The sequence below is a fragment of the Ochlerotatus camptorhynchus genome, unplaced genomic scaffold, assembly GCF_037179485.1.
Source record: "Ochlerotatus camptorhynchus isolate MF236.1 unplaced genomic scaffold, CSIRO-AGI_Acam_v1.1 ptg000404l, whole genome shotgun sequence".
Lineage (NCBI taxonomy): Eukaryota > Metazoa > Arthropoda > Insecta > Diptera > Culicidae > Ochlerotatus > Ochlerotatus camptorhynchus.
Genome location: NW_027040890.1, coordinates 2,487,561 through 2,512,559, shown reverse-complemented (window position 1 = coordinate 2,512,559; position 24,999 = coordinate 2,487,561). Strand labels below are relative to the sequence as shown.

Sequence of the window (24,999 nt, the reverse complement as noted above, 5' to 3'; positions counted from 1 at the left end):
TGTTGGTTGTAGCCCCTCTGATTAAATCACCAGACAATTGTCGGTTGAGGCCTCAAATAGCCTAGTCAGTAAAGGTACGGTAATACCAACCGATGGAAACTAACGATTTAAAATTGGCTCACTACTTGACTTGCCTTTTGGTCCGAAGTACATCTATAAGCGTACCCCATTCTAGTCGAAATTCTAGTACTACACTATGTTTGTTTTGATTCGCTATGCACGTCTGACAGATAAAATGAGGGGTTCGTGGATTTTCCTATGTTTCGAGTAGTGCATCGATTAGCTTGGGACCGAAGAGAGTACCAGCATAGAGGAAATGCTAAGACAAGTAGGTCCCGAAGAAACGTGCTCAACTTTTTGGCTCACCTCTGGTACTATCTTCGGTCCCAAGCTTGTCGAATCACCCCTCGAAACATAGGTAAAACCAATAACCCCTTATTTTATCTGTCAAACTTTCATAGCGAATCAAAACAAACATTGCGTAGTACTAGAATTTCGACTAGAATAGGGTACGTTAATCGTTTGCTTGGGACCAATAGGCTACTAAAGTGGTGAGCCAATTTAAAATCGTTAGTTTCGTATTGCTTGTTGGTACCAGAGCTGAGCCAAAAAGTTGAGCACGTTTCTTCGGGACCTTCTAGTCTTAAAGTTACCTCTATGGTATAATTGTGCTTGCCACACAATATATTTACAAATTTTGACGTATTGGTTTGCATCAAAAGCTGTCAATTAATAACTGTGGAAGTGCATCTACACTAAGTTGAGAGCCGGTAAAACGTTCGCCTCAGAAGCTTAAAAAGAGTAGAAGAAGAAGACACGTGTCGGTCGTCTCTAACCTCCTTAAATGAAGTTAATCTAGTAGACGGTCATTCCGAGTTGTTTTCACGATGGATTTACCATGGCCGTTCCAAAACAACCGGCACTGTCATCTTTCCCGTCTAGTCCTAGTGCAAAAAACGTTAAAAATCAAAACCAATCAGTAGGAAACTAAACCACAGACGGAACGCACCGAACCCCCACAACTAGGTCAACCGTTGCGCTCCTTCAACCCCATTCAAAATATCCTTCGGCTGTACTGCGGCAAGCACCAAGTGCATCCAAAGCACATGGAAAACTATCACCACTCTCATCATCGTCATCATCAGCACCGCCGTCATCTTGACCGTCATCGCCATCATCCATCATCGATGCCGGGGCCCGTTCTGTATAGGCACCATCAAACAAATAATAATAGTAGTGCAAATGAGCTTCAATACCTACTCAGCTACCCGACGACTTTGGGTGAAGGAGCGAGCGAAATAGGTTGCTGCATACCTATCATCTCATTTGGGGGTTGTATGCGTGTGCGTGTGGTTAATAAACTGTTTGGGTGTCGGCCACGCCTGCTTAAATATAGCCTATCGCGATTGGACCCTGCTATTAATGCACGCACACAGTCAAAGCGAGAGTATTCGGCTGTACGCGTCTATTGTAGACGAGTGGATCCTTGTTTGGTTGCATGTGTTGTGCTGTGATTTGCCAGTGTGAGTGTCAATGCCCTAGGTAGAGTGAAAAAGTACCGAATCATCGTCACCTTCGTCCTCTCTCGTCGCTTCACGTCCCTCGGGGTAGTCCACGAGCTACGTTGTGTTCGTACCTATCATAAGCAAAAGCGAGAGATGCGAAGGTCGTCGATGGTATGAATCGATTAGAAGGGAAAGAGATGGCATACAACGCTGCAAGCAGGATTGTTGTTTTTTTAGGAAAATAAAATAAAATCAAAAATTGATCTCAGTTGAAATTCGTCTGCCGGATGAGAAGGGAAAAACGTACAATCTGTAACCTATAATTATAAGTTTTTTCTTCGTTTCGCGTTCAGTTGGGCTTTCGAAGGCAGATCGGCGGCAGGCGCGCTACGACGACGTGCATTTGCAAGAGACTGTTGAGCTATCGGCAAAGAAGAGAGTGCTCGTCGGGCACCTTTTGGTGAGTGTATGTGTGCGAGTTCGGGTGCGCTTCGGCTCGATCCAGAAAGCAGTGTAGCAGTACGTGAGAGTGGTGTGCGAATCGATTTTTCGGGGGCCTTCGCCGCGTATCCTCTCTCTCTCTATGCCGCTCCCGCACCAGCTCCGGACCAACCCCGCCTGATCAACACTACACGTTCAAGTCCGGGGCCTAATGAACGCCAGTGAGAAGAGGACTTAATAATAGTGTTTAGAGTTTAATTTCTGCTTCTCTCATCAAGAGCATCTCGGCAGCCGTAGCAGCAGCAGCAGCTACAACAATTCTCGGATGCTGGAGTAACCGCGACCAACCATCCAATTTCGGTGGGTCCCTGCGAAGAAAAATTGAACACCGCGCGCGCCAATCCGCGGACCAACGAGAATACGACGGCGCTCGGACGGACGGACGGACGGAGTCGATTATCCGGCCCCGGGTAGAATTACATAGTGTTAATCCCCTTCTGAACGGATTTTGGCGTGTTTTACGTTTTTGAAGGAGCCCTTTGTCTTACGCCCTCTGCCTGTGTGTACGAACGAACGACCAGTGTAGTGAGTTTTGGCCACCGTGTTAACCATACCTGACCCACTGTGCTGCGGTGTGTATTTTGAGTGTGCAGAAAAATGTGGTGCGTGGAAAAATCGTAATTAATGAGATTAAATGAGCCAGCGAGTGTGGATTAAAGTGATACTTATGCTACATATACAGCACATCGAGATGACCATCGATTGACCTTTAGTGAGGAAGACAAAACAGAAGACTAAGTGGAAGAAGAAGTGTTTTTTAACGGAATAATTCCACCGAGGTAGCCGCCGGAAGCAAACTACCCGAAGCCCCGAAAAGAAACCCCGTGTGTGCCCTCAAGATGATGGCCTCACCGAGTTTCATGACCCAGTACCATAATCATCATCAGTGGAACAATAGCAGCCATCAGACGCAGGTTAGTAGACTACTAGAACATTATTCCAACGTCATCGGCAACTTGTACCCCGTACCGTGTAACGGTCGACGTCAGATGGCCAAATGTCTGCGAAGCATTATATAATGAGCTTTATGACATGGTAGGAGACAATCGAAGGCGGCCCAATCCAATCAGGGGGATTACCGATAGAAATGGGTTTACCTGGTGGAGGAAAGTGTACCTCCGTCAATTTGGGGTGACACCTGAAAAGTAGTTCTTTTGTTGTTATGAATGGAGCGTCCGTTAACATTTTATGGGCAGGACGATTTTGTGTTGCTGTTGAAAAAGCCTGGTAGTTTGGGTTGGAATCCTACATGGACTTTTCCAGATCGTCACGTGATTTTTTTTTTCTTTGTAGCAGTGAGCAATTAGAAATTTGTCAGGCAACGTGGAATTATTTTGGAAACGATACACTGAGCGACAAAACATCTTGATACTGCCTGTTGTGTCAAAAGTCAACAATTGTACACACTAATCCAGGCCTCTGCCGATCGGTAAATTTTGAACTACAGAATTGTTCGGTAAAAGTTTGAAAATCTATTAAAAATCCAATAATTAGTAAATGTATTCCGAACTTGTACAGACTTTGTTTAATTTACCCCATTTAGCTATAAAAAATAAAATCTGTCAATTTTATTGATTTATCACGTTTAACGGTCATTTCAAAATTTTACCGACTTGATCTGCTGTTCAAAAACCCGGTAAAACTCTACTGACTTCGGTGATCTGAATTAAGAGTGTAGCGGCAATATGTTCCGAACAATACAATTACAATAGGGTTAATTGTCAACAGCAACATGTATTGCATTACACTGTTATGTTATGGTGATTTTAATCAGTCCTATAGGTATTTTTTGTCAGTTTTAAGTTAACAATACTTTGTGCTCTCCAATGGTATGTACTTTCATATCGTATGATAAACAAAACGACAGCAACCTGAGTAATCATTATCAGCGAAATCACAACATCATCATTTAGATTTCAATTTGATCTCAGACTTTGCTCGGGAATGGGATAGATATATTTTTTTAATTTGTTTACGTTTTGAGAGTTGTTGAACAGGTAGATTGAGGTTAGGGCGACGCCACTGGTGACAAGTGAACCAGGAATACCGGGATAAGTTGCAGGTCTGTTACAACAGGCGCGGATTTCGCGGATGTATATGCGAGTAATTGCCATGTATACCGGATATTTTAGGTTCTCCAAATCGTCCTGGAGTTCAGTTGATTTGTTCTACTATATCAACCAAGACCCCAATAATGTCTGTAGTATCGAAATATGTCCAAATAGATTCAAAGGGGTCTATGTGGATCGTGTCCGACCTATTATTACGTATACAAGATGTTATAGGTTCTGAGAGCATTCTGGGGATCAGATTATTTGTTTACTACATCACCCAAGACTAATTCAATATCTTTAGTATCGAAATATGCCCCAACAAATTTTTAGCCTATATGTGGATCATGCCACCCTATTTCCGTGTATGCCAAATGTTCTAGGATTTCCAAATCGATATTTCGATACTACAGATATTATACTAGCCTTTGCTGATCTAGTAAAACAAATCATCTGAACTGCAGGACGATTTGGAGAACCTAGATCATCTGGTATACGTGGAAATAATTAACCATTATCCATATATACACTACGAATCTGTTTGGATATATTTCGATACTACAGACTTTATCCCAGTCATGGTTGATCTAGTAGAATAAATCATCTGAACTCCAGAACGATTTGGAGAACTTAAAACATCTGGTATACATGACAATAGTTCATCCATGATCCACATTGACACTGTTCATCTGTCTGGAAATATTTCGATACTAAAGACATTATCCCAATCTCGGTTGATCTAGTAGATCAAATTATCTGAACTCCAGGACGATTTGAAGAACTTTGAACATCTGGATTACTCGGAAATAGATCATGCATGATCCGCATAGGCATAGTTGATCTAGTAGAACAAATCAACTGATGTCCTGGACGATTTGGAAAACCTATAATTTCCGGTATACATAGTAACAAGGCGTGCATGATCCAAATAGTCACATATCTACAATTCGGATATGATTTGACAACGAAAAGTTCTAGGTTCATATTAGAATTTAAAACAAATCCTGAAAATGTCTCACCATTGGACAGAACGCAAGGAATATCCGTGTAAATACAGAACCGCGACGTGAACAATAAGTGTGACTTATACAACACTTGTAGTTTCTCGATTATGTGCAGGGTGTTTGGTTTGAATCGGTATAAAATTGATAAAACTAGAACCAAATTAACTACAACATTTAGGACAGAAAAATACGTCAAAGACGCAAAGGTTAACTTTCAAGAAAATTTGCATTTCAAATGAAAATGTATTATTTTTTTAAATAATGTTTCATCAAATCTAGGCCGGTATTATTCAATGGAATCTCATAATGTAAAGGTGTTTTATTATGCTCACTAATTACTCAGAATTTATACTATACATAAATAACTGAAGAGGATACAATGTTATTTAAAAAAAAATCAAATGTTACAAACGATACTTCTTTAGCTCAGTCGGTAAAGGCGCAGCTACAAAGCAAGTCCATGCTGGAGGCGACTGAGTTTGATTCACGTCCGGTCTATTGATTTTTCAGGTTGGAAAATTTCTCTACTTCCTTGGGCATAGGATGGTACAGGCATAGAAAGCTCTCAATTAAAATCTTAAGGTACTTCAAAGAACGCTAAGTTGAGAGCAGACAAAAATCTAATATGCTATAAGCAATAAGTTTGAAATGCCATGTAGTAGTATACAAGTGGTATTTTTAGGCAATGAAAACAGTTTTTTTTTATTTTAGCTATGTTTTTGTTCAGATAAAACTAATTCAAATGGGGAGAATTTAAGCCAAAAAATATTTCTGGCTGATTTTATAGCTTCAGTCAGACCTTCAGTTCGTTCAGCCCTTAATCTGTTATTTTCGATTTTGCACTCGGTGAGAACGTTTTTCACATTCTTTCAGTTTCTCGCCTGATTTGTTCTTCTGCTTTCAATTCTGAGTATATGTGCAATCATCTGCTTGGTAGGATTAACACTTATGCAACTTTTGTTTAGCTTTCAACTATGACTATTTTGTTGCTTGCTTACATACATAAATTTTCCCATAATTGATCCACTCAAAAATGGTCCAAATGCTGCCAAAACACAATAGGGGTATTCACAAAGCGCATGGTAAGTGTTTACACCCTCGTAAATGCGTAAACTTCCATTACACTCCAATGCACCCTGGTATTTTTACGATAGTGTATATGTTTACGATGCGCATAGTGAATACCCCTATTGTTTTGCAATAGCAGGGCTGGTAGTAGATCACTTTTTAGTGACTTTGTCACTATTTTAAAGGCAGCCCCTTTTCACACCAAAAAGTCACTAAAGTCACTATTTCCCTAAAAATAGTCGCTAAAGTCACTTTTTCACAACCAAAATAGAGTGAAATGGGAAAAAAATCAACAACATTTTTAAATTGAATACTTGGCCCTAAGGAAGTCTACAGTAGTTATGACAAAATATGCATATCTGTTGAAAATTTAACAATTTTAACCTAGACCTTGGGAACTTTTCAAGAGTATTTGTCTGTGCTAGATTTTCATAAGTCTATGAAAAATTATCAATTTGATTATTGTTTAAATTATTAAAGACGCCAAATTAATACCATAAAATAATACCAATATAAATGAGAGAAGAGCTCCAAGTCAATTTTAACGAGAGTTCTGAGAAGAATTCTATGATGATTGGATGAGGATTGTACGTCCAGTTCTAATCATAATTCAAAACTAGTTCTTACATTTTTAAGAGCGCTCTGATGAGAATTCCATGTAAATCCCGTGAACTCCAAAGATGCTCTCTGCGGATAGTTCTAAACGAATTGTGGGGTCATTTCTGAGAATTCTTCCAAGAGAGATAAATGCCGAGAAGAATTCCAATGGAATCGATTTTTGAGGGTTCAATCTCAAAGGAATTCTTCGAAGAGTTTCAAGGGCATTCTGAGATGGATTTCTGTTATTAGAAATCTAAGAAAATGCCATGGGAATTCTGAAGCGAATACGAATTAAATTTCCAATAGAACTCAGGGGAGAAGTCCAAGATTATTCTAAGCTGAAATTTATGATATTTCTGAGGTTAATTGCATAGGAATTCTAAGGAGAATTCAAGTAAATTTAAAATGGATTTATGGAAGCATGTTTTATTACTTCATGCGTGAAGTTAACGATTTAAATATTTGGAGATGCTTAACGCAGGGCTGATAGCGGGTCACTTTTTAGTGACTTTGTCACTTTTTTGAAGGTGGTCACTAAAAAGTCCCTATTTTCGACAAAAAGTCACTAAAGTCACTATTTTCGCCATTCCCGCTTGCATTGCAATGTAAAATTTGTTAAAAATAAATAAAAATTGTAACAGTGCTACACTATGCTTAGTTCTTAGTTGGAAGTTCATTAAACTAACTTACGAAAAAGTACGCAGAAGAAACCAAGACGATGCATCATCAAAGCACACTTTTATTTGAGATTTCGCACCTTGTAGGAGTCCAGATTCAACTGCAAAATTAAATAATCAGTGTGACCGGAAAATCGGGGTTACTGGAAAATGCCGGAAATTCGATGTCACCGGGATAAACTCGTGAACTTCGATGCCAAATAGAAAAAAAGGTGCTTCTTCCTCTCTTTAAAAAATCTCAAGACCCTTGGATACAGTTACTTTAAAGAACTATTAAAAGAACTTTTTTCCAAAGCAGTTTTGAACAGATTTTAGAATAGATTCTAGAGATATGTAATACCATGGTACTTCGGACAGTAATTTTTCAGGTGAAAATTTCATAGTTGTGAGTTGAATACCAAGGAATAGGAGCAAAATTCAACGGTAATTCCAACGTATATTCAATTAGAATTTAAACAATACCTCCAACGGATTTCTTAGGAATATCCTTAGAAAATTCTGAGCTAAATTTCAAGTGGATTTCGAGGAGTATTCTAAGGATATTCCGGTGTTATTTTTTTTTTCAGATAATTCAAAGGAGAATCCCAGCAGCATTGTCATTGGCCATATCTTGCTGGACCTTATTAATGAATCATTATAAACTGGACATGTGCCACAAATTTGGAAGGAATCCTTATGGTCCCTATTCAAAAAATTGTTGGAACGATTAAAACCGAAGAGTTTCGTCCCATCAACATGTTGCATACATTAGAGAAAGTTTTAGAACTTGTTGTTAAAGGCCAGCTGTTGGAGTATTTAAATAGTAATAGTTTGTTGATACCAGAACAATCGGGATATCGGGAAGGTCATTCTTGTGAAACCGCGTTAAATTTGGTATTAGCGAAGTGGAAAAATAACTTGGAGTGTAAAGATACGATTGTTACTGTTTTTTTGGATCTTAAACGCGCTTTTGAAACAATTTCTAGGCCCTTATTGTTAAGATCAATCAAGCGCTTTGGAATTACGAGTACTGCATATAAATGGTTTGAAAGCTAATTGTCTGACAGAACTCAGCGGACTGTTTTTAATGATTCTGCTTTCAGTCCCGTGGGGAATAACCTTGGAGTGTCCTAGGGAAGTGTATTAGGGCCCCTGTTATTTATTATGTATATTAATTACTTGTTTTACGATTTTGCGATATTAATCTTTTCGCAGATGATACTGTGTTATTCAATGCAGCTAAGGATTTAGATGATGCCGTTTTACAGTTGAATGAAGATTTGCGTTCTCTAAGTAGATGGTTGAAGTATAAGCAGTTGAAATTGAATACAAGTAAAACTAAATTTATGGTAATTTCGCGGAATCGATTAAATGAGAACGTCTCTGTTGTAATTGATGATGAGACTTTTGATCGCGTTCGGGAGATTAAATATCTTGGCGTGATTATTGATGACACACTTAAGTTCAACTCTAACATTGACAATGTCATCAAGAAAATTGCCAAGAAGTATGGAATTCTATGTCGACTGAAAAACGATTTAACTATTGCCAGTAAAATACAGTTATACAAATCAATCATCTCTCCTCATCTAGACTTTTGCCCTTCTATTTTATTTCTGGCCAATGCAACACAAATATCGAGATTACAGCGCTTGCAGAATAAAAAAATTAGTTTGGTTTTGAAATGTAATCGATTTTGTTTGCTAACCTGGTTAAAATGTCATATTTAATTATCTTAATCATCATTAGCATTATCAGCATTTCGAAGAATTTTTGAGATCTCCTAGCAGAACTAAAAAGAATATTCCTAAGATAATTCTAAGGGAATTTCAGGATAATATTAAGTAAATGCTGAGGAGAACTCCAAGTGAATTTTCAGGAGAATTCTTCTGGCAATTCCTAGCAAGAATTTTTAATAATGTAATGAGCATTGCAGAGTCAATTAAAATAGTTTTCTTAAGATGTTGTAATACCTCAATTTAAAATGTTTCCATTTTACATTTGGATTGTATTTTCGAAAAATGCGTGAAATTAGGATCATAGGTTAATGAAACTATGGTACCGTAAAACGGGGTATCTTTGATAATGCGGGTAACTTTGATAGTATAATTTAAAGATTAAATATACTCGTTGTGCTTTTTCTAAATCAGTAACATTGCTTTAATATTGTAGCTTAAGGTATTTCCGTTGATATCGTATATAGTTCTTATATAGTATGTGCTACATATTTTACAAACATATTGAAAAACAAATTTCGTGTTTTTCGTCTGTTTGAAAAAGCACTCAAACCATCACTTATGAAATGTATTTACGATACAGCCATCACAAATTCAATGTTGTATTCTTATAGTGATGATGTTTTCTGATTATGTACTCATTCAAAATTTCATATTTAGAGAACTGAATTGTTTGAGTTTGACTCATTTTTTTCTACATTCATCGAGCACTATCAAAGTAACCCCAAATCAAAATACTGAAGTTCGGTCACAGAACTTAAAAAATAGTGCAAATGCTTTAATTTCCGTTAAACATATTACTAACGCATTAAGTCTTGGATCGTCAGCACTTGTTTTAAAAATATAAAATTTGAAAAACATTCATTGCTGTAAAAAATATTTAGAATATACTTTAAAAAACTATCAATGTTACCCCGTTTTACGGTACTTTATGGTAGAAACATTCGGAAAAACCTGTCCCAAGACGACCTAATGACTTATTCAGCCTTGTTCGGTCCAGTAGATCTTCGGCACAGTAGATGTTCGGCACATGAATAGCAACTCCTGTTGTAGAAGAATTCTGCTTTTTTTGTAATTCAAGAATTAGATCTGGGTAACTATGCTATTTAATATTTTAAAACGCTATCTCGACGTTTCATTCCTCACTTCGTAAATAGTTCTAATAATTAGGTAATGTCTTCTTATTAGGTAACCAAGCAAACGCGGAGCACCTTCTTGATGCAAGTTCGCAGATCGCATAAAGATTATCATAGTTCATATCTAAAACGCGTGACGTGTTAGAGAATAGATTTACTCTAGACTTTAATTCAGGAGACCATAATCATTTCAAATATGGTAAAATATCTCTGTTATTGGACGTCGTGTGACACAGTGTTGTTAGTTTTTAAACTAGTTGTGCAAGATCTTGCAATATAAACTTTTGACGAATTCGTACAGATAGAAAATCGATGCCTACATTTTTTTGGGTGACTGACAAATCAATTTGCATAATTCTATTTCTGAAAGTTTTCTGATAAGGTTAGTCACTTTTTGGTAACTTTTTAAAATGATTTTGGTCACTTTTTAGTCACTTTTTATAATGATTTTAGTCACTAATTCACTATTTTTATTGCTTAACACTGTTATCAGCCCTGTTAACGTCAAATATCAAACTTAAAGTGGACATTTTATACGATAGATGAGGAGATGAAAGTATAGAGTTGATGGCTCCGAGCGAGCAAAGCAAAATTTTGAGGAAGGTACGAAACGGGTAGAGCAATCAGGTAGATGCTTACATCAGATGGCAATTTGAGTGTGACACAATCGATAGAACTGTTTCCGCACATCGGAGGTACATGAGCAAATCGGCGATCATCCGTTTTCCCAGTGTGGCGGGGGAAACACCCCTCACCATCCCTCATGAACGGATGAGTTTGGTAAAAGGGAAGCTCTACACGATTAGTAATTACCCTAAGCTCGCTTTCTGCATTCTATATACAATTTTCACACTGCCGTACTAAACGGGATTAGTAACTCTGTACTTTCATCTTATCATCCATCGTATAAAATGACCACTGATATTTGACGTTAAGCATATCCAACTACGAGAATAATCTATTTAAAAATGTTAATTGTTCTGCAAATAGTTTCAAGAATGCAATATTACTTTTCATATGCTTAGAGGCAAGTTTGAGGGAATTGAAATGATTCTGAAAAAGTTCTTGAGAACATTCGAAAAAATATTTGTAAAATGATCTTAGCGAATTATCAATGTTGTTCAAAATTTTAAAGATTTCAAACGCAGAATCAAATTCAAGACCTTCGAAAAAATATATTTAACCTTATTAAAGCTGGTTTATTATAAAAGTTATTGGTTTATACATTAACCAGTAATTAAAAAAAAACTGGAAAGTCTGGTAATTGCTATTAGCTGGTAGTCATGTATAATGTAATCAAAAGGAAATTGATCAAATTACTTCAAATGCTCTTTATAGGAGATTCCGTTGAGAAGGTCGATATAATTAGAGGAATTAACAAGGGAATTCATGAAATGTGATTTTAAGTTCCATGAAAAAAAAAACAATTTATTTCCATATTAAACCTTATTCGAGTTTCTGAGTCATAATATAAATGTCACTATTGGTTACTTATTAATAATTTAAAAGTCACTATTTGGTCACTATTTCCGTAATTTTAGTCACTAAAGTCACTACTATTATATCCCATCAGCACTACCAACTCTGCAATAGTTTTCACAACTGTCATATAAACAGTGAAAATCTTTACCAAAATTTCAAAAGGACGAAATTTCTTGCGAACAAAAGCTCATACATGTTAAGTAACGACACCATCAGGTAGATAAATGTTTCCTCTCCCAGCTGGCGTAGTTAATTTTCAGGAGATAGCTTTTATTCGGTAGAATCGCCGGTTGAAGTCATTATTTGTAAGTTTCGCCGTAATGATTATTTACCTGATCTCTCAAAATCTTTCTAGTAATGTCGTACATTGTATTTAGTTTTCGTTTGATGTTAACACAAATATCAAAAACCGTTTTAGTAAACACGTGTTACCTAAAACGGGTTGGTACTGAATTGAAAATTAGTTTTATTTATTTATTTATTTATTTTGGAAGGACAATTTTTGGCGTTGTAGAGCTAATGCACAGCACATACAGACTTTTAAACATTATAATATACTTATTTCAGCCTTATACAGCATTATTGGAGAATTGGTTACATCGCTACTTTTTCGCTCGAATAAATGATTTCAGAAAACTTCTTAGAATCTTAGACAGTGTTCGGAAAAACTCAAATCTCATGTTTGCTATTATTGTTTCTTACCCGGGACATCCCGGGAAACCATTCCCTCAAGGGGTAGGTCACTCCGCACACCAATCTTGGGTCATCTTTTTTGTCAGTGTGCCGCAAGTGTGGCGATTGTGCCAGTCATAGAGCAAGCTGCGATTGTTTGTAAAATACCCATCCCGGAAACCCGGTATTTTTGGGAAATATGCATAGAAAGTAGTGTTTTGGTTTGAAATCGCAAGGATAAATCGGATTGAGGATGACGCGGGAAGTGGCGGGTGTGCAAAATTTTGGTGAATTAAGGGTAGTAATCGGGTCCAATTAACTGCCTCTTTCTCTTGAGCCCACCCTAGAACCTACATTTCGTATTTAGATGTATAAGTGAACTGATGGTCTGAGTTCCTCTGGGTCTATTCAATTAGAGGATGTTCCTGAATATACAGTCAAACAGCACGTAATGTTGTGAATAATTTCAATGACAGTTGTCCAGCAGTGCTCACATTTTATTTAAAACAATCCAATGCCTACGAGATTGCGGCCAAACGTATGTCGAAGGCCAAAGATGTGCCAATGGATGTGCCCAAACTGTGTTGAATCTAATTTCGGCACAATGTGCTCAGTGAATTACCTCTTGCATTCCCTGGAAATTTACCAAAAGGTTCATTCCTTAATTCCAGGGAATCTGTTTTAATTTCCCGGGAAACAATTTTAGATGAATTTTAGGGGTGAAAGTTACAATAAATTTCGCAGTAGCCAAAAAGAAGCTTTCTAAGGTGAAAGTTTGATGAAATTTCCAGATGATTCCGATGATCTGAAGAATGTTCCAGGAGTTGCCGGAAGATTTTTTTGAGGGAAGCCAGAACAAATTTTCGAGAGAGGCTAGAAAAAACTTCCAGGGAAGTCAGAAGACATGTTCATGCGTAACCAAAAGATGTATCAAGGAAGTCGGAGGAAACATCCGGGATGTAGAAACAACTTTTGGAGTAGTTTAAAACGATTGAATTGAAACTTCCAATGGAAGTTTAAAGAACCTTACAGAAGCAGTTTACAGAAACTTACTGAAGAAGTTAGACTAACCTTCAAGTGGAAGACAAAAGGAGCTATTGTGGAAACTAGAAGGACTTCTGGAAGAAGCTTCCGATGAAAACAGATGAAAATTTCCAGGGAAGTTGGAAGAGACTTCTAGGAGGATTCGAAATTAACTTCTGGGTCAAAAGAAACTGTTAAGATTAGTCGTAAACATAAATCCGGATGAAAATTCGGAGACTGCTCGGATTATTTCCCCGGTGGAAGCAACTTTATACATTTCTGGTATCTGAACCAAAATATTTATCGATTCCTGGGAATTCCCAGGAAGAGTCATCAACTTTTTCCCGTTTCCCGGGACGCCAAATGAAGCCGAACATTGCATTAGATCTTAAAAAAAACATTGACAGATTCTCTTCTACGACTTTCTTTTTGTATCCCCACGGCTCACAGATCGATAATATAAGCTTTTATCTAGCATCTAATACGACAAACACAACAAGATACGGTTATGTGTTCAAGTTATTACAGAAAGAGAAAATCGACGAAGAGAGTCGACTATAAGACGTGACTTACAAACCTGGAAAATTTTGGTTTCATAAGATACTTCCCAGACTACTTTTCTGGTTTTATTGTAGTCTTCAAGTCCATTCGAAGCCTTATAAACCTCTTTCCAACCTTAATAAAATCAACATCGTTACTTGGGTGATTATTTTCATAAGCACGACTTATGAATGATTATCGTACTACGAAGTGGTCTTTTAGATTTCTCTTAAGGTTCGAGCCCAGTCTGCTCTATTTTAAATCTATCTATCTATCTATCTATCTAATCTATCTAAGACCAACGCAGCCAGTACGAGAAAGCGTCCTAGAAAATCATTAGGTCAGATAATGCCTAATCATTTTTCTTGTCCACATTGATGTTTGCAATAGATCTGAGATATGACACAAACATCAAAATGGCCAGGCCTACTGCGTTGCATTTGCCGCAAAAATGATTCTGTGAAATGATTCAAGTTTTTAGGATGTGTTCCATTTGGAGAATTTTCACTTGAATTTAACACTTCGAAAATAAGTTATAATGTTCGAAAATCTCTCTGTTGTTGGTCGTTCGATTTTCGAGAAGGTGTTTGTCAAAATTGATTTCTGGTCTGCCAGAAATAAACCTGATTCAATAGCAGGTTTATTTGAAAAATTTTCCATCTGTCAAATTTAAGAGAAAATTCACCAAATGGAAGACAGCCTTAATAAATATATTTAAACTGCGATGTATTTCGTCGCTCCGAGCTATGTAAGAGTGAATGTGTCAGAAATATGTTATGTAATTTATGGTATAAATATAATAAAGTAAATAATTCCAGAGATCATAAGGAAAAGTCCCCAAAACTTTAGTCCTGACTAATGGATTGGTTTAAAAATCTATAAGCGTGAGTTCAGACACATTCAGGACAGTTCCATGATGTGCTGAAATAAAATCGAGAACTCTTTAGATGTTGCGAGAATTTCAGGGAAGTACAGAGTACCTTCAGAAAATTTATGAAAGCTTCATAAATATTACAGGAACTTCACAAAAATCCAGAGAATTCCAGGGAAGTTTAAATGTGTTTACGAGAATTCCATTTATTTGAAATCAGAACCGAGATCGTCATTAGAATTGAGAGCTTTAAGGAAGCTCCAAGAACATCAAAGCAGATCATAGAATTAAAGGGAAATTAAAAACAATTCTAGGAAATTGTAGAAACCTTAAAGAAGTTTCAAGAAAATTTCTGGGGATTTCCGGAAACTTCAATTTTGCTCAGAGAAAATTATTTCTGGAACGAAATACAAATTATATGAACAACCGGAAAATGTGAGAGTATTTCAAGGGTTTTATATCATGGAATGAAGTTCCGAGTACTTCGAGGACGATCAGATAACATCAGAAAAATCTTATTAACTTAAGGAAATTTGCTGCGACTTACAAGGAGTTCCTTGGAATTTTGGGATATTCCGAGAATTCTATGATTGATCTGGAAACTTTAGAAGATTGAGAGTTGCTATGAGAGAAGTATTGCGAGCATCAGGTTAGTATCTCAAACCGAAATAGAACTTCAAGGTAGTTTCATTAACTTCAGGAATATTTTGGGAACTTTTATGTTGTTCTGATGACCTCAGAATAGTCCATTACATATTCAACGGAGATTTCTCATGAAAACTCCCTTGGAGTTCTCCTCATCATTCCTTCGTATTCTCCCGAATCTCTCATGGAATTATTTCAGAAATTCACTGAAGTTCCATTCGAAATTCTCTAAAAAATATCACGAGAATATAGTTAGAATACTTCTCGAAATTCCATTGAAATATACTTCAAAATGTCGTTGAAACTATCCTCGGAAATCAATTTTCTTTTAATTTTCTAGGAAATGCCTTGAAATTCTCCTCAGTAAGAAATCCTTTCGAAAGATTCTCAGAATTTTCATTGAATTCATTACAGATTTTCCTTTTTAATATCACTCCTTCCCTTGGAATTCTACTCTTTTGTCCGACTTTTGTATGGATGATGTGATGTAAGCGCCAAAATAACTTGCTTTTGTGCCGGCGCCGGTGGTGTAGTGGTAAGCGTGACTGCTTTCTCACCCCAATGGCAGACCCATCGGTCGGTGGGATTTTTCTGAGGTATAGAAATCTCTGGTCACGTCTTCCTTCGGAAGGGAAGTAAAACCGTTGGTCCCGGCCCATGGGTGTTGTTGTGAATGGGTGCGATATCCTACGCAGGTGTGTGGAAGCTGCCTTCCTGCACATTCGATTGCAGTCAATGGATGGTGATGATGTCCGTCGGTGATTGGCACTACATTGCGGAACAAAACCGACGTTAAATAAATAAATAAAAAAAACTTGCTTTTGTCAGGAAAAATTGAATTTAAATTAGTAGAATTTTGTTTTCCGAACGAGATTTCAAATCGACATTTTGTAAAAAATTGACGAGAAAAAAATTTCCTATTGCGGAATAATGGTCCGGATACATTTTTTTTGACGTCAATGGGTGCAGTTTGATGCACAGAATATGAAAATGCAAAAAGCGAAAATTGGCCATAGTGACGTATATTTCACTTTGCTGTCATACGGTAGTTTGAGATATGATCAAAATCTGACCTGAGTCAAACCCAACATTCGGCAAGTAATCACATGAGAAATTATACACAATTTCAATGATAGTACCCACGATCACTTTTACCATGCTGAGTCTGAAATCCTATTGGCACTATTTTACTATATTGGGACTATTTCCGGTTGCCCCATATGGAAAAGGTTAGTAGTGTATAATTCAAAAATTCTTCGTAGAAATTGCAGGCACCCCTCCTCGAACTTCTTATGGTTATGAACGTCATTTGGCCTAATTAATTTTAGTTCAGAAAGTTTTAATATTCATATTACACCCAAGTACCCGATAACCGCCATTTTTGCATTTTAAGCTAATTAGATTAATATAAGGCTTCTTAACTTTATATTAGTCGTATATCAGCCTTATATTGAGAAAAGGGCAATTATCGTGCTTGCAGGTTACTTGGGCAGTGCTTTCTCGATTGTATCAGCTCCCTTTCCGCAAATATTGTATCCTCTTCCTCAAAACTTTTACATCGTTTCAATGGTTTTTGAAATTAGTAGAATTTAAAATCTCTATTATTTTCTAATAAAATTCTTCCCTCTCATAGGCCATTCTTAAGCACCTTTCCGAAGGTGGGAGAGTTTAATCTCATGCTGTAGACCTGCATGGGAAACCAAGACAGTGGCCCAGTGGTTTATATAAAGGCACTGACATCAGGTGTGATAGCGGCGGGTTTTGCCGCAATTCACTCTTAAATTGAACTGAGCAGAAAATCATGGGTTTAATCCCAAGCTCTCCCAAAACAGAATAAACCACCATCGCCGGGTTTCGAGATCATAAAGCGCCATAGTAACCAAAAGTTGACTTGTTTAAATCGTTATCGCAGTGGAACTATTCCTTACCTCTCAGTAAACCATAAACTTTAAAATGCACAAACACTAAATCCAATCTACGAAGTATACCGTAACAACGCTAACGATATGAAATTATCATTATATAATTCTCAAATTTGATTCAAAGCAGAGCGGAACTCTCAAAAATTAATTCATATTATCATTAAAATTTCAAATTATTTCTAACTTACACATTCCATATCATTTTGTAGCATCGTGGCCAACTCAATCCAAAAAATGTCCACCACCCACTTCAATCTAATCATCATCCCTTGCCATGGCGATCATGTAGCCTGCATGTGGCGGGTCAGCCAGCCCCCCCCCCTCCCCTTTACTGAAAATGAAAATAATTTTCCAATAACATTCTTGTTTTCAAAACAACTCCGCACAATCAAATTGGCTTGTGTTATCATAACAACCCACACTTAAGGGCCACCCACATTAGATTCGTTTGCGTTGCGTTGACGTATATTTGACAGTTAGACAATAGATTTAGCTGTCATTTTGCCGCAACGCGTCCGATCCGGATCTAATGTGCGTGGGCCTTTAGAATAAAGTCGATTGTATTTATGGTATCTAGCTCCTAATTGAATCAATCAATCAATCGATTATTTTTCAATGCAGTTGTACTCTGATTATTCGAAGCTTGTTATTTCCATTCAATTGAACATGAGCATGAGCATGAGCATGATTGACCGCCCACGGTTGCTGCTCTGTTATTGCCAGACCTGCTGTAATTACACAGAAAACCAATATACGATGCTTGGGACTAGCAATCATCCTCAATGTGTAAAAACTGGTGATCTCGAATTAGGCAATACCAGCGCCAGCCGCACCTGAACGCTGGTCAAGAAAGAAATGGTTAGGAATGTGTTGACGTGACACTCGCTTTGATGGAAGCCGAGGAGTCCTCTGCACTTCCACGAGGAATCACAATTCGTATATACGTATAACGCGAAGGAGCTTGGGATTGAACCCACGGTCTTCTGCTCAGTAAGCAAAAACGTTTGCCACTAGGCAGACGAGCTCCTTTTTAATCATTGACGAATCTTGAATATGGATGGGCTTGAGATTAGACTCATGATGTTCTGCTCAGTAAGCAAAAACGGCTGCTCTAAGGCCACCGAGCCTCTCATATCACATTATAGCGTTACTCAAGTTTTTATAACTATTCAAACCAGGCACCGACGACAACGAAATTTTTTACAAAATACACGATAAACAAGCGATCTTACCATGCATTTTTAATATGAAAGGATCTGGTACCGCGTTTTTCTCCTGAGTAAGCAAGCCACTGCAACCGACGATCTTTGAAATCCTAAAACTAAAAACTACGAAAGAGTACTTAGGCCTTCATTAAGATCCACTTTCACGCGACGTTCAATGTTTCGATTTTCTCTTTACGCATGGTTCAGACAATCATAACAAGCTATGACCGACGTGACGATTGTTTAAAGCCTGGTTAAACAAGCTATTCAAATGAAATTACGTTCTCGAATTTCACTTGGAATGTTATGAACAACCGAAATACGCGATAATTCATATTTTCAGCGGTTGATGTTTAATTTTAAATATACTTACGGTACTGCCTACGACTACGACGGCGATTACGACAACGACAACAGCGTATTTTTAACTTACCTTTTGTCTAGGATAAACACCTTTGCCCGGCACCTCCACTGGTTCTTCGTGTCCGCTATCTGTCACTGTTTGCAAACTATCTAATAGCAATTACCTTTGTTGTAATACTTCCTGTAGGTGATCTGGGAGGAGGTTCGCATCTAGTGGTTTCCCCCAGGAACCGTTCACGGCCACCAGCTACCGCCCGTCCAGTTATTTTCATTTAATTGAACACCGCATTAACTAGAAGAACTGATTGATTTTCACCATAGCTATTACGTCGTTACTGAAACTTTGCATATGATGCTGAAAATCTCGCCGTACAAATTCAAAAACTTTTCGCCATGATGCATGCTTTATCAAAAAATTTTCGATCAAAATATAGTCAACTCTCCCTAACTCGATATTGACCCTCCCTAACTTGGACCATCGAGTTAGGGAGAATACCGAGTTATGCAGGTAAATAATTGTAATTTGTATAGGAAACGTTAGCGTAATAACCTGGAGTCGAGTATGGAAGAGTTTGACAATTTACACGAAAAGTGTTATTCGAATATCTTATACAATTTTCGAAATTAATGTATTACCCACATATATAAAAAGTAAGCGCTCATTTTAATCCTCTGTTCGGGACATAAAACCACTGCGACCAGTAATTTGATCTATTGCAGTACATCCCGTGTCCATAGTTTAATGCAAGACTATTGAAAAATGATGAAGTATTCGGTTTTGATACAGTTGTCATTCTTGCCTTCATCGCAAGGAATTGCTTCTAATTGAAAGGTTGAGCTATTTATACCCTTCGAAGAGTGAGAGCACCCTCCAAAGACGCGCCCCTTTGTCAGTCAAAATTGGATTCCCTAGCAACAAAATTAAACAATGATTCCGATAATGACCATGCATGAGAACCCTAATCTTAACCAATTCAAACAACGAATAGGAATCACAAAGATGAAGACAAACTTATTTTTTCCTTGTTTCAAGATCATCCTCGGTCCAGGCGACCCGAGGACTTATCACTATTAACAAGGCATAAACAGTAACAAGGACTAAGATGTGTTCCTATGATTACTGAAAAATCCGCTTCCCATAGTTTGGAGTAGTCAGGACTAGGAATCGGTGGTAGATCTTACAAGCCGTAACGTATCACGAAAAGGTGCCCACGTTACAGGGCAAGTACGCGTTACTTTACACTGTGATGGAATGTTCAATAGTGCCTGTATGCATCAGACCATATCTAATAATCTACTAGCTCAAAACATAATATTTGCTAACATAATAGGTGCACGTTAAGTAGATAAGTTTCCAAATTCTTGGAGGAATTTCTGGTAAAAATGTCAAACTTCGCTTCGATATACCTCCATTAAATTTGTCGTCCAACAGCCTCGTAGAATTTGTTTTACACGCAGTCTTAATTAGCTCACGAGCAAAGAATTTTATGCTTATACGTTAGTTTAATATAGAGCATCCAATCCTAATACTCGTCGTATATCAGCCATACATTGCAAAAAGTGCAATTAGTGGTTGGTTACTTTGGTTGGCCTCTATTCATGGATGTTTTGAACAAACTTGAGATGGAATAACCTTTTTGCATTAGTATCAACTAAGCTGATCAAACATCAAACGAAACAAAAACCGGCAATCCCGAAACCTCTGCAATGTGAATAAGGGGATTTTCCCTCCATTTTGATACTAATAATTAAATGTTTCATCTGAGGAACTTTTGCAAACAAAGTTGAGGTCGATTTCGGCAATTGTTTTATATGGGTTATTTTTAAGTTTTTTTCGGTTATATTGAGGTTTATGATGTCTCGACGAAAAGTTTCAATAGAACTTTCAAAATTAAAAGAAATATCTCTAAGAGACAGTATCTACTTTTAAATTCAAATGGGTAGCGGCGCCGGTGGAGTAGTGGTAAACGTGACTGCCTCTAACTCCAGGCATTTCTGATGCATACAAAAAATCTAGATTTTTCAAGCTTAGCATAACTTATTCCCATTCTCGAGGTCCTAGAAGAAAAATATATATCAAAATATTGTTGCATGGCAAAGTTCAAATGGTAGGAAACGTTAGTTTAAATAGGTCTAATTATATGATCCATTTTAGTATGGTTCCCTCAGTCGATTCCGACTTATGGAGAGCCAATTTATTTTTTACAGGATAGATAGGTATGTACGATGCATTTGTATCTGAATGTTTAATAAAAATGGACATGATTATCTAAAATATTGAATTCGTGCAGTGTTGTCGTTATAGATCATAGACACGAATACAGATTATTTCCGTACGAATTTTCAATTCAAAATAATTGTTTTTGGTTGTGATAATGGTGAGTACATAATAAAGGCAAACAAGGAGTTAACAATTTGTTTGTATTTTTCATTCAAAAATGTTTTGACAAAGTGTTTCTACTCCACCTTTGGTTGAAACGCAATTTATATCATTGGAACGTTAGGTTAAGCTTTCTGTTCGTGTTAAATATCAGTATCAATAAATCCCATTTTCAATGCATAACTGACACCTCCGCATTCGTCATACTAATCGTTTCCTGTTTCCTATTTCTTTCAGTTGTCACCCCTCAATATCCTTCCGTATCAGTATCCTCCGCAGCCCCCATCCGTCAGCAGTCTCGGTTCGGTAGCATCGCTCGGCTCGGCGGGACTTTCTCCGACGCAATCGATCGCGTCGTCGAACGGCACCGGAGGGGGCGGAACCGGTGGTGGTGGCGGCGGTGGTGCCAGCACCGCCAGTAGCAGTTTCAGTACAACCGGTGGAGGCGGCTCGAACGCCGCCAGTCCAGACACGGTGACCAGTGCGGCAGCCGCCGCTGCAGCCGTTGCCGCCACTTCCGCATACGGTTTCGGCGCGATGGTCCAGCAAAGTCCTGCCACCGCGGCAGCATTGGAGATGACCGCACGGTACGTTTTGGCTTGAAACGGTGTTAGGGTTGTTCGTCAGTTCTAATATTTTAAATATTCTTATCTGTCCACAGGTCTCAGCAAATGCACTACCCATCGTACCAGTACCCGGCGGCCAGCTACTACAACAACATGGCCGGCAATCCTTGGTTCGCTCAAGAGTCAATGTACCAGGGTTGGCATGGAGAAGCCTACGGGCTGAAGCTGGAAGACTATTCTCACCAAACTCAGGCGCAGCGTCGCTGTGCTCGCTGTACCTGCCCTAACTGTATCAACGAACTGTCTGGCCTGCCACCGGTGGTCGGTCCGGACGAGAAAGGTAAACGACAGCACATCTGTCACATACCGGGTTGCGAGAAAATCTACGGAAAGACGAGTCACCTGAAGGCACATCTAAGGTGGCACACTGGAGAGAGACCGTTTCTGTGTAAGTGGTTGTTCTGTGGGAAGAGATTTACCCGGTCCGACGAACTGCAGAGGCATTTCCGTACGCATACGGGAGAGAAGCGGTTTACGTGCAGTATTTGTAGTAAGAAGTTTATGAGAAGTGATCATCTGGCAAAACACGTGAAGACACATGAAAACAAGGCGAAGAAGATTGCCAAGAAAAGTGAGAAAGCGGAAGAGGCAAAGACGAAAAAGGACGATGTAAAATTAGGGAAAGTGGAAGGTAGTGTGAAACGGTTGGAAGTCGCTGACAAAGGGGGACAGTTGACTGTGCCGAAGGTGAAGAAGCAGAAGAACGGTGAACAGCAGGAGGATATCAATGCGAATATTAGGATGCCTCAGATTAAGCAGGAGAAAGGGTATGAAAGTGCAGGGAAGACAATGTTCTCTGGGATGGGAGAGTACGGACAGGGTGGAGGTTATCAGTCAACGGCAATGAACTATCATCATCCGTCGTACTTCCAGAGTGCATTTTTGCAAGAAGCGAGTAATCCGAGTAAAAATTTGTTCCATAACCCGTACTGCGATAGTGGCTTCCAAAGCCGATCGAATTTGTTCTCTACCTCGACAAACAGTAGCAGCGGATGTGATTCGATAGATCGACGAAATAACAACAACGCTAGTAGTGAGGTTAGTAATAGTCTAGTGAAACTGGAAGAGTACACCAACAGTCACAGCCTACTGAACAACGACAACGGTGCCAACGGCCACCAGCAGCGAAGTAGCTCCAACAATAATCTACTACCTCAATCGCAAGCTCAAGTGTACCACATCCCGTCAGAAATAGCGTCCAATTACGCGGCCTATTCGAACGTGAAGTTAGGATCGGCTCCATACCATCCCGGCCACCACCACCATCATCCTCATCCGCATCAGCATGGTAGTGGCAGCGGTAGCAGTAGTAGTGCTTACGGTGACGTTAATCCAACGTCACACGGTGGGTCAACTGTCAACGAATCAAACAATAACAACAATAACGGTACCTCCTCCGTGGCGGCATCAACAGCGGCAGCCGCCGCCACGTACAACATGATGATGAACAATTACACAATCCATCATCATCACCATCACCATCTCAACCAACAGCAGCAACACCAACAGGAGATCGAACTATTCAAATAACTGCGTAACTGTCAGTGTCAGGCACTGTCTATTGTTTTGCTCGCGCGCTTCGTTGGGCTCTGCATTAGAGCCGCTTCCTTTGTTGCCGTCCCGAAGCAACCTGTCAAAAAATGTGAGATTTTTGTGACGTTCCTTTTGTCTGTGCGTCGAAGTCGTCGACTCTCATACAGCTCGGCATGCTTTGTTTTTAAATACTTTTGCTCCTTTAAGTTAAGCGTAAGACCGCGATGAAAAATGTGTTTTTAGTCGGTTAGGAAATAAAAACCCCTCTCCCGAGTGCCAATACAAAAGCTTTAGGTTTTGTTGTTTTTTTTTCGTGAAGCGAATGCGAAAAGAAACTGAAAACTATTAAATTATGTCATGATTTATTTATGTTCCTACAATTGTCAGCGGGCGAAGAGATGGAAAATAATATACTCACAAAAGAAAAAAAAGGGTGGCTTGTGAAACCCGAAGAGCACGATGAAAGAAAAACCACTCGTAGCGTGCGGACGCTAACCCATACACATAAGCACGCCATTAAAAGCGGTGAAATTAGCAATTGTAAAATATAATTAAATTTATTTATATTTTCATTAATCATCTCATACAGCCGCTTGCGGTGCTGTCGTTGTTTTTTCTGCTTTCTAAAAAAAAGTAACAGAACTCATATGCACGGGGTAAAACAGCGACCAGTAACTAGCTCGACCGACCATCGCATTCATCCACCGAACCGAATGGCAGAGGCTTGTGTAATGAAGGGGGAAGCGCACCACAAGAAATGAAGAGAAAAAAGCACTAAATTGAGGTCCAGTGAGCGGTTAAAATCTTTTTATTCGCCAATTTTTCCTCCTCATTGAAGCGTTACTGCCGCAAACCTAATTAATTTGTTCTCGTACACTTTTTACTTCGAGCCTAGCCGAAGTCTCCGCACTGTAATTGTGTAAAGAATAATGCAAACAGATCCATTCTCGCTGGAGTCGCGCGTGTTGATGTACAGTAATTTATAAATTTTACAATTAAGTAGTGCATAGTGCGCCGTTTCGTTTTTTTTTTGCTCAATCCAATCCAATCATCCCTCGAGTCAGATGGAGAAATCGTTGTACATTTCTGTGTAAGTAGTTTTGATTGAACATTTTCCATACTCGTGTCTCTCCGTTGTTTGGATGTGTATCGGAAGCAAACAAGCAATATGAATGCAGTCACTCGTCTTGTCCAAGGCTTGCCCATTTTTAGATATCTCTACTTGAAAGTATTGTAAATAGCTCCAACCTCTCTTAAGATGAATCGCATACATTTTAATTACTTTCCAATAAAACGAACAAATTTAGAACTACAGCAGCGCTTGTCGAATATTTAAAATAGAATGAAGCTACAAATCTTTGACTTTATGAAACAGAACGCATAGAGAACGAATGAACAAAACACAAATCAACAAATCGATGTAAGTTTACAGTACCTTTTAAGTCAAGACAAAGATGATAAAAGAAAGATAATGAAATGC

At 38.4% G+C, this 24,999-nt stretch overlaps 1 protein-coding gene across 1 annotated transcript; it reads left to right on the top strand.

Annotated features, from left to right (window-relative positions):
* The first annotated feature begins 1,806 nt into the window (after positions 1-1,806).
* Positions 1,807-24,821, top strand: LOC135710863 (transcription factor btd-like). Its single transcript, XM_065233556.1, has 3 exons — positions 1,807-2,920; positions 21,598-21,947; positions 22,022-24,821. The coding sequence occupies exons 1-3, from the start codon at positions 2,846-2,848 to the stop codon at positions 23,514-23,516; spliced, it is 1,920 nt and encodes a 639-aa protein (XP_065089628.1). The 5' UTR covers positions 1,807-2,845; the 3' UTR covers positions 23,517-24,821.
* Positions 24,822-24,999: the final 178 nt, after the last annotated feature.

Excerpts from the sequence above, each read along its gene's own strand:
- LOC135710863 (XM_065233556.1), top strand. The coding sequence starts at position 2,846 with ATGATGGCCTCACCGAGTTTCATGACCCAGTACCATAATCATCATCAG. Across the intron at positions 2,921-21,597 it reads ATAGCAGCCATCAGACGCAG|TTGTCACCCCTCAATATCCT; the intron begins GTTAGTAGACTA and ends TATTTCTTTCAG. Across the intron at positions 21,948-22,021 it reads GCATTGGAGATGACCGCACG|GTCTCAGCAAATGCACTACC; the intron begins GTACGTTTTGGC and ends ATCTGTCCACAG.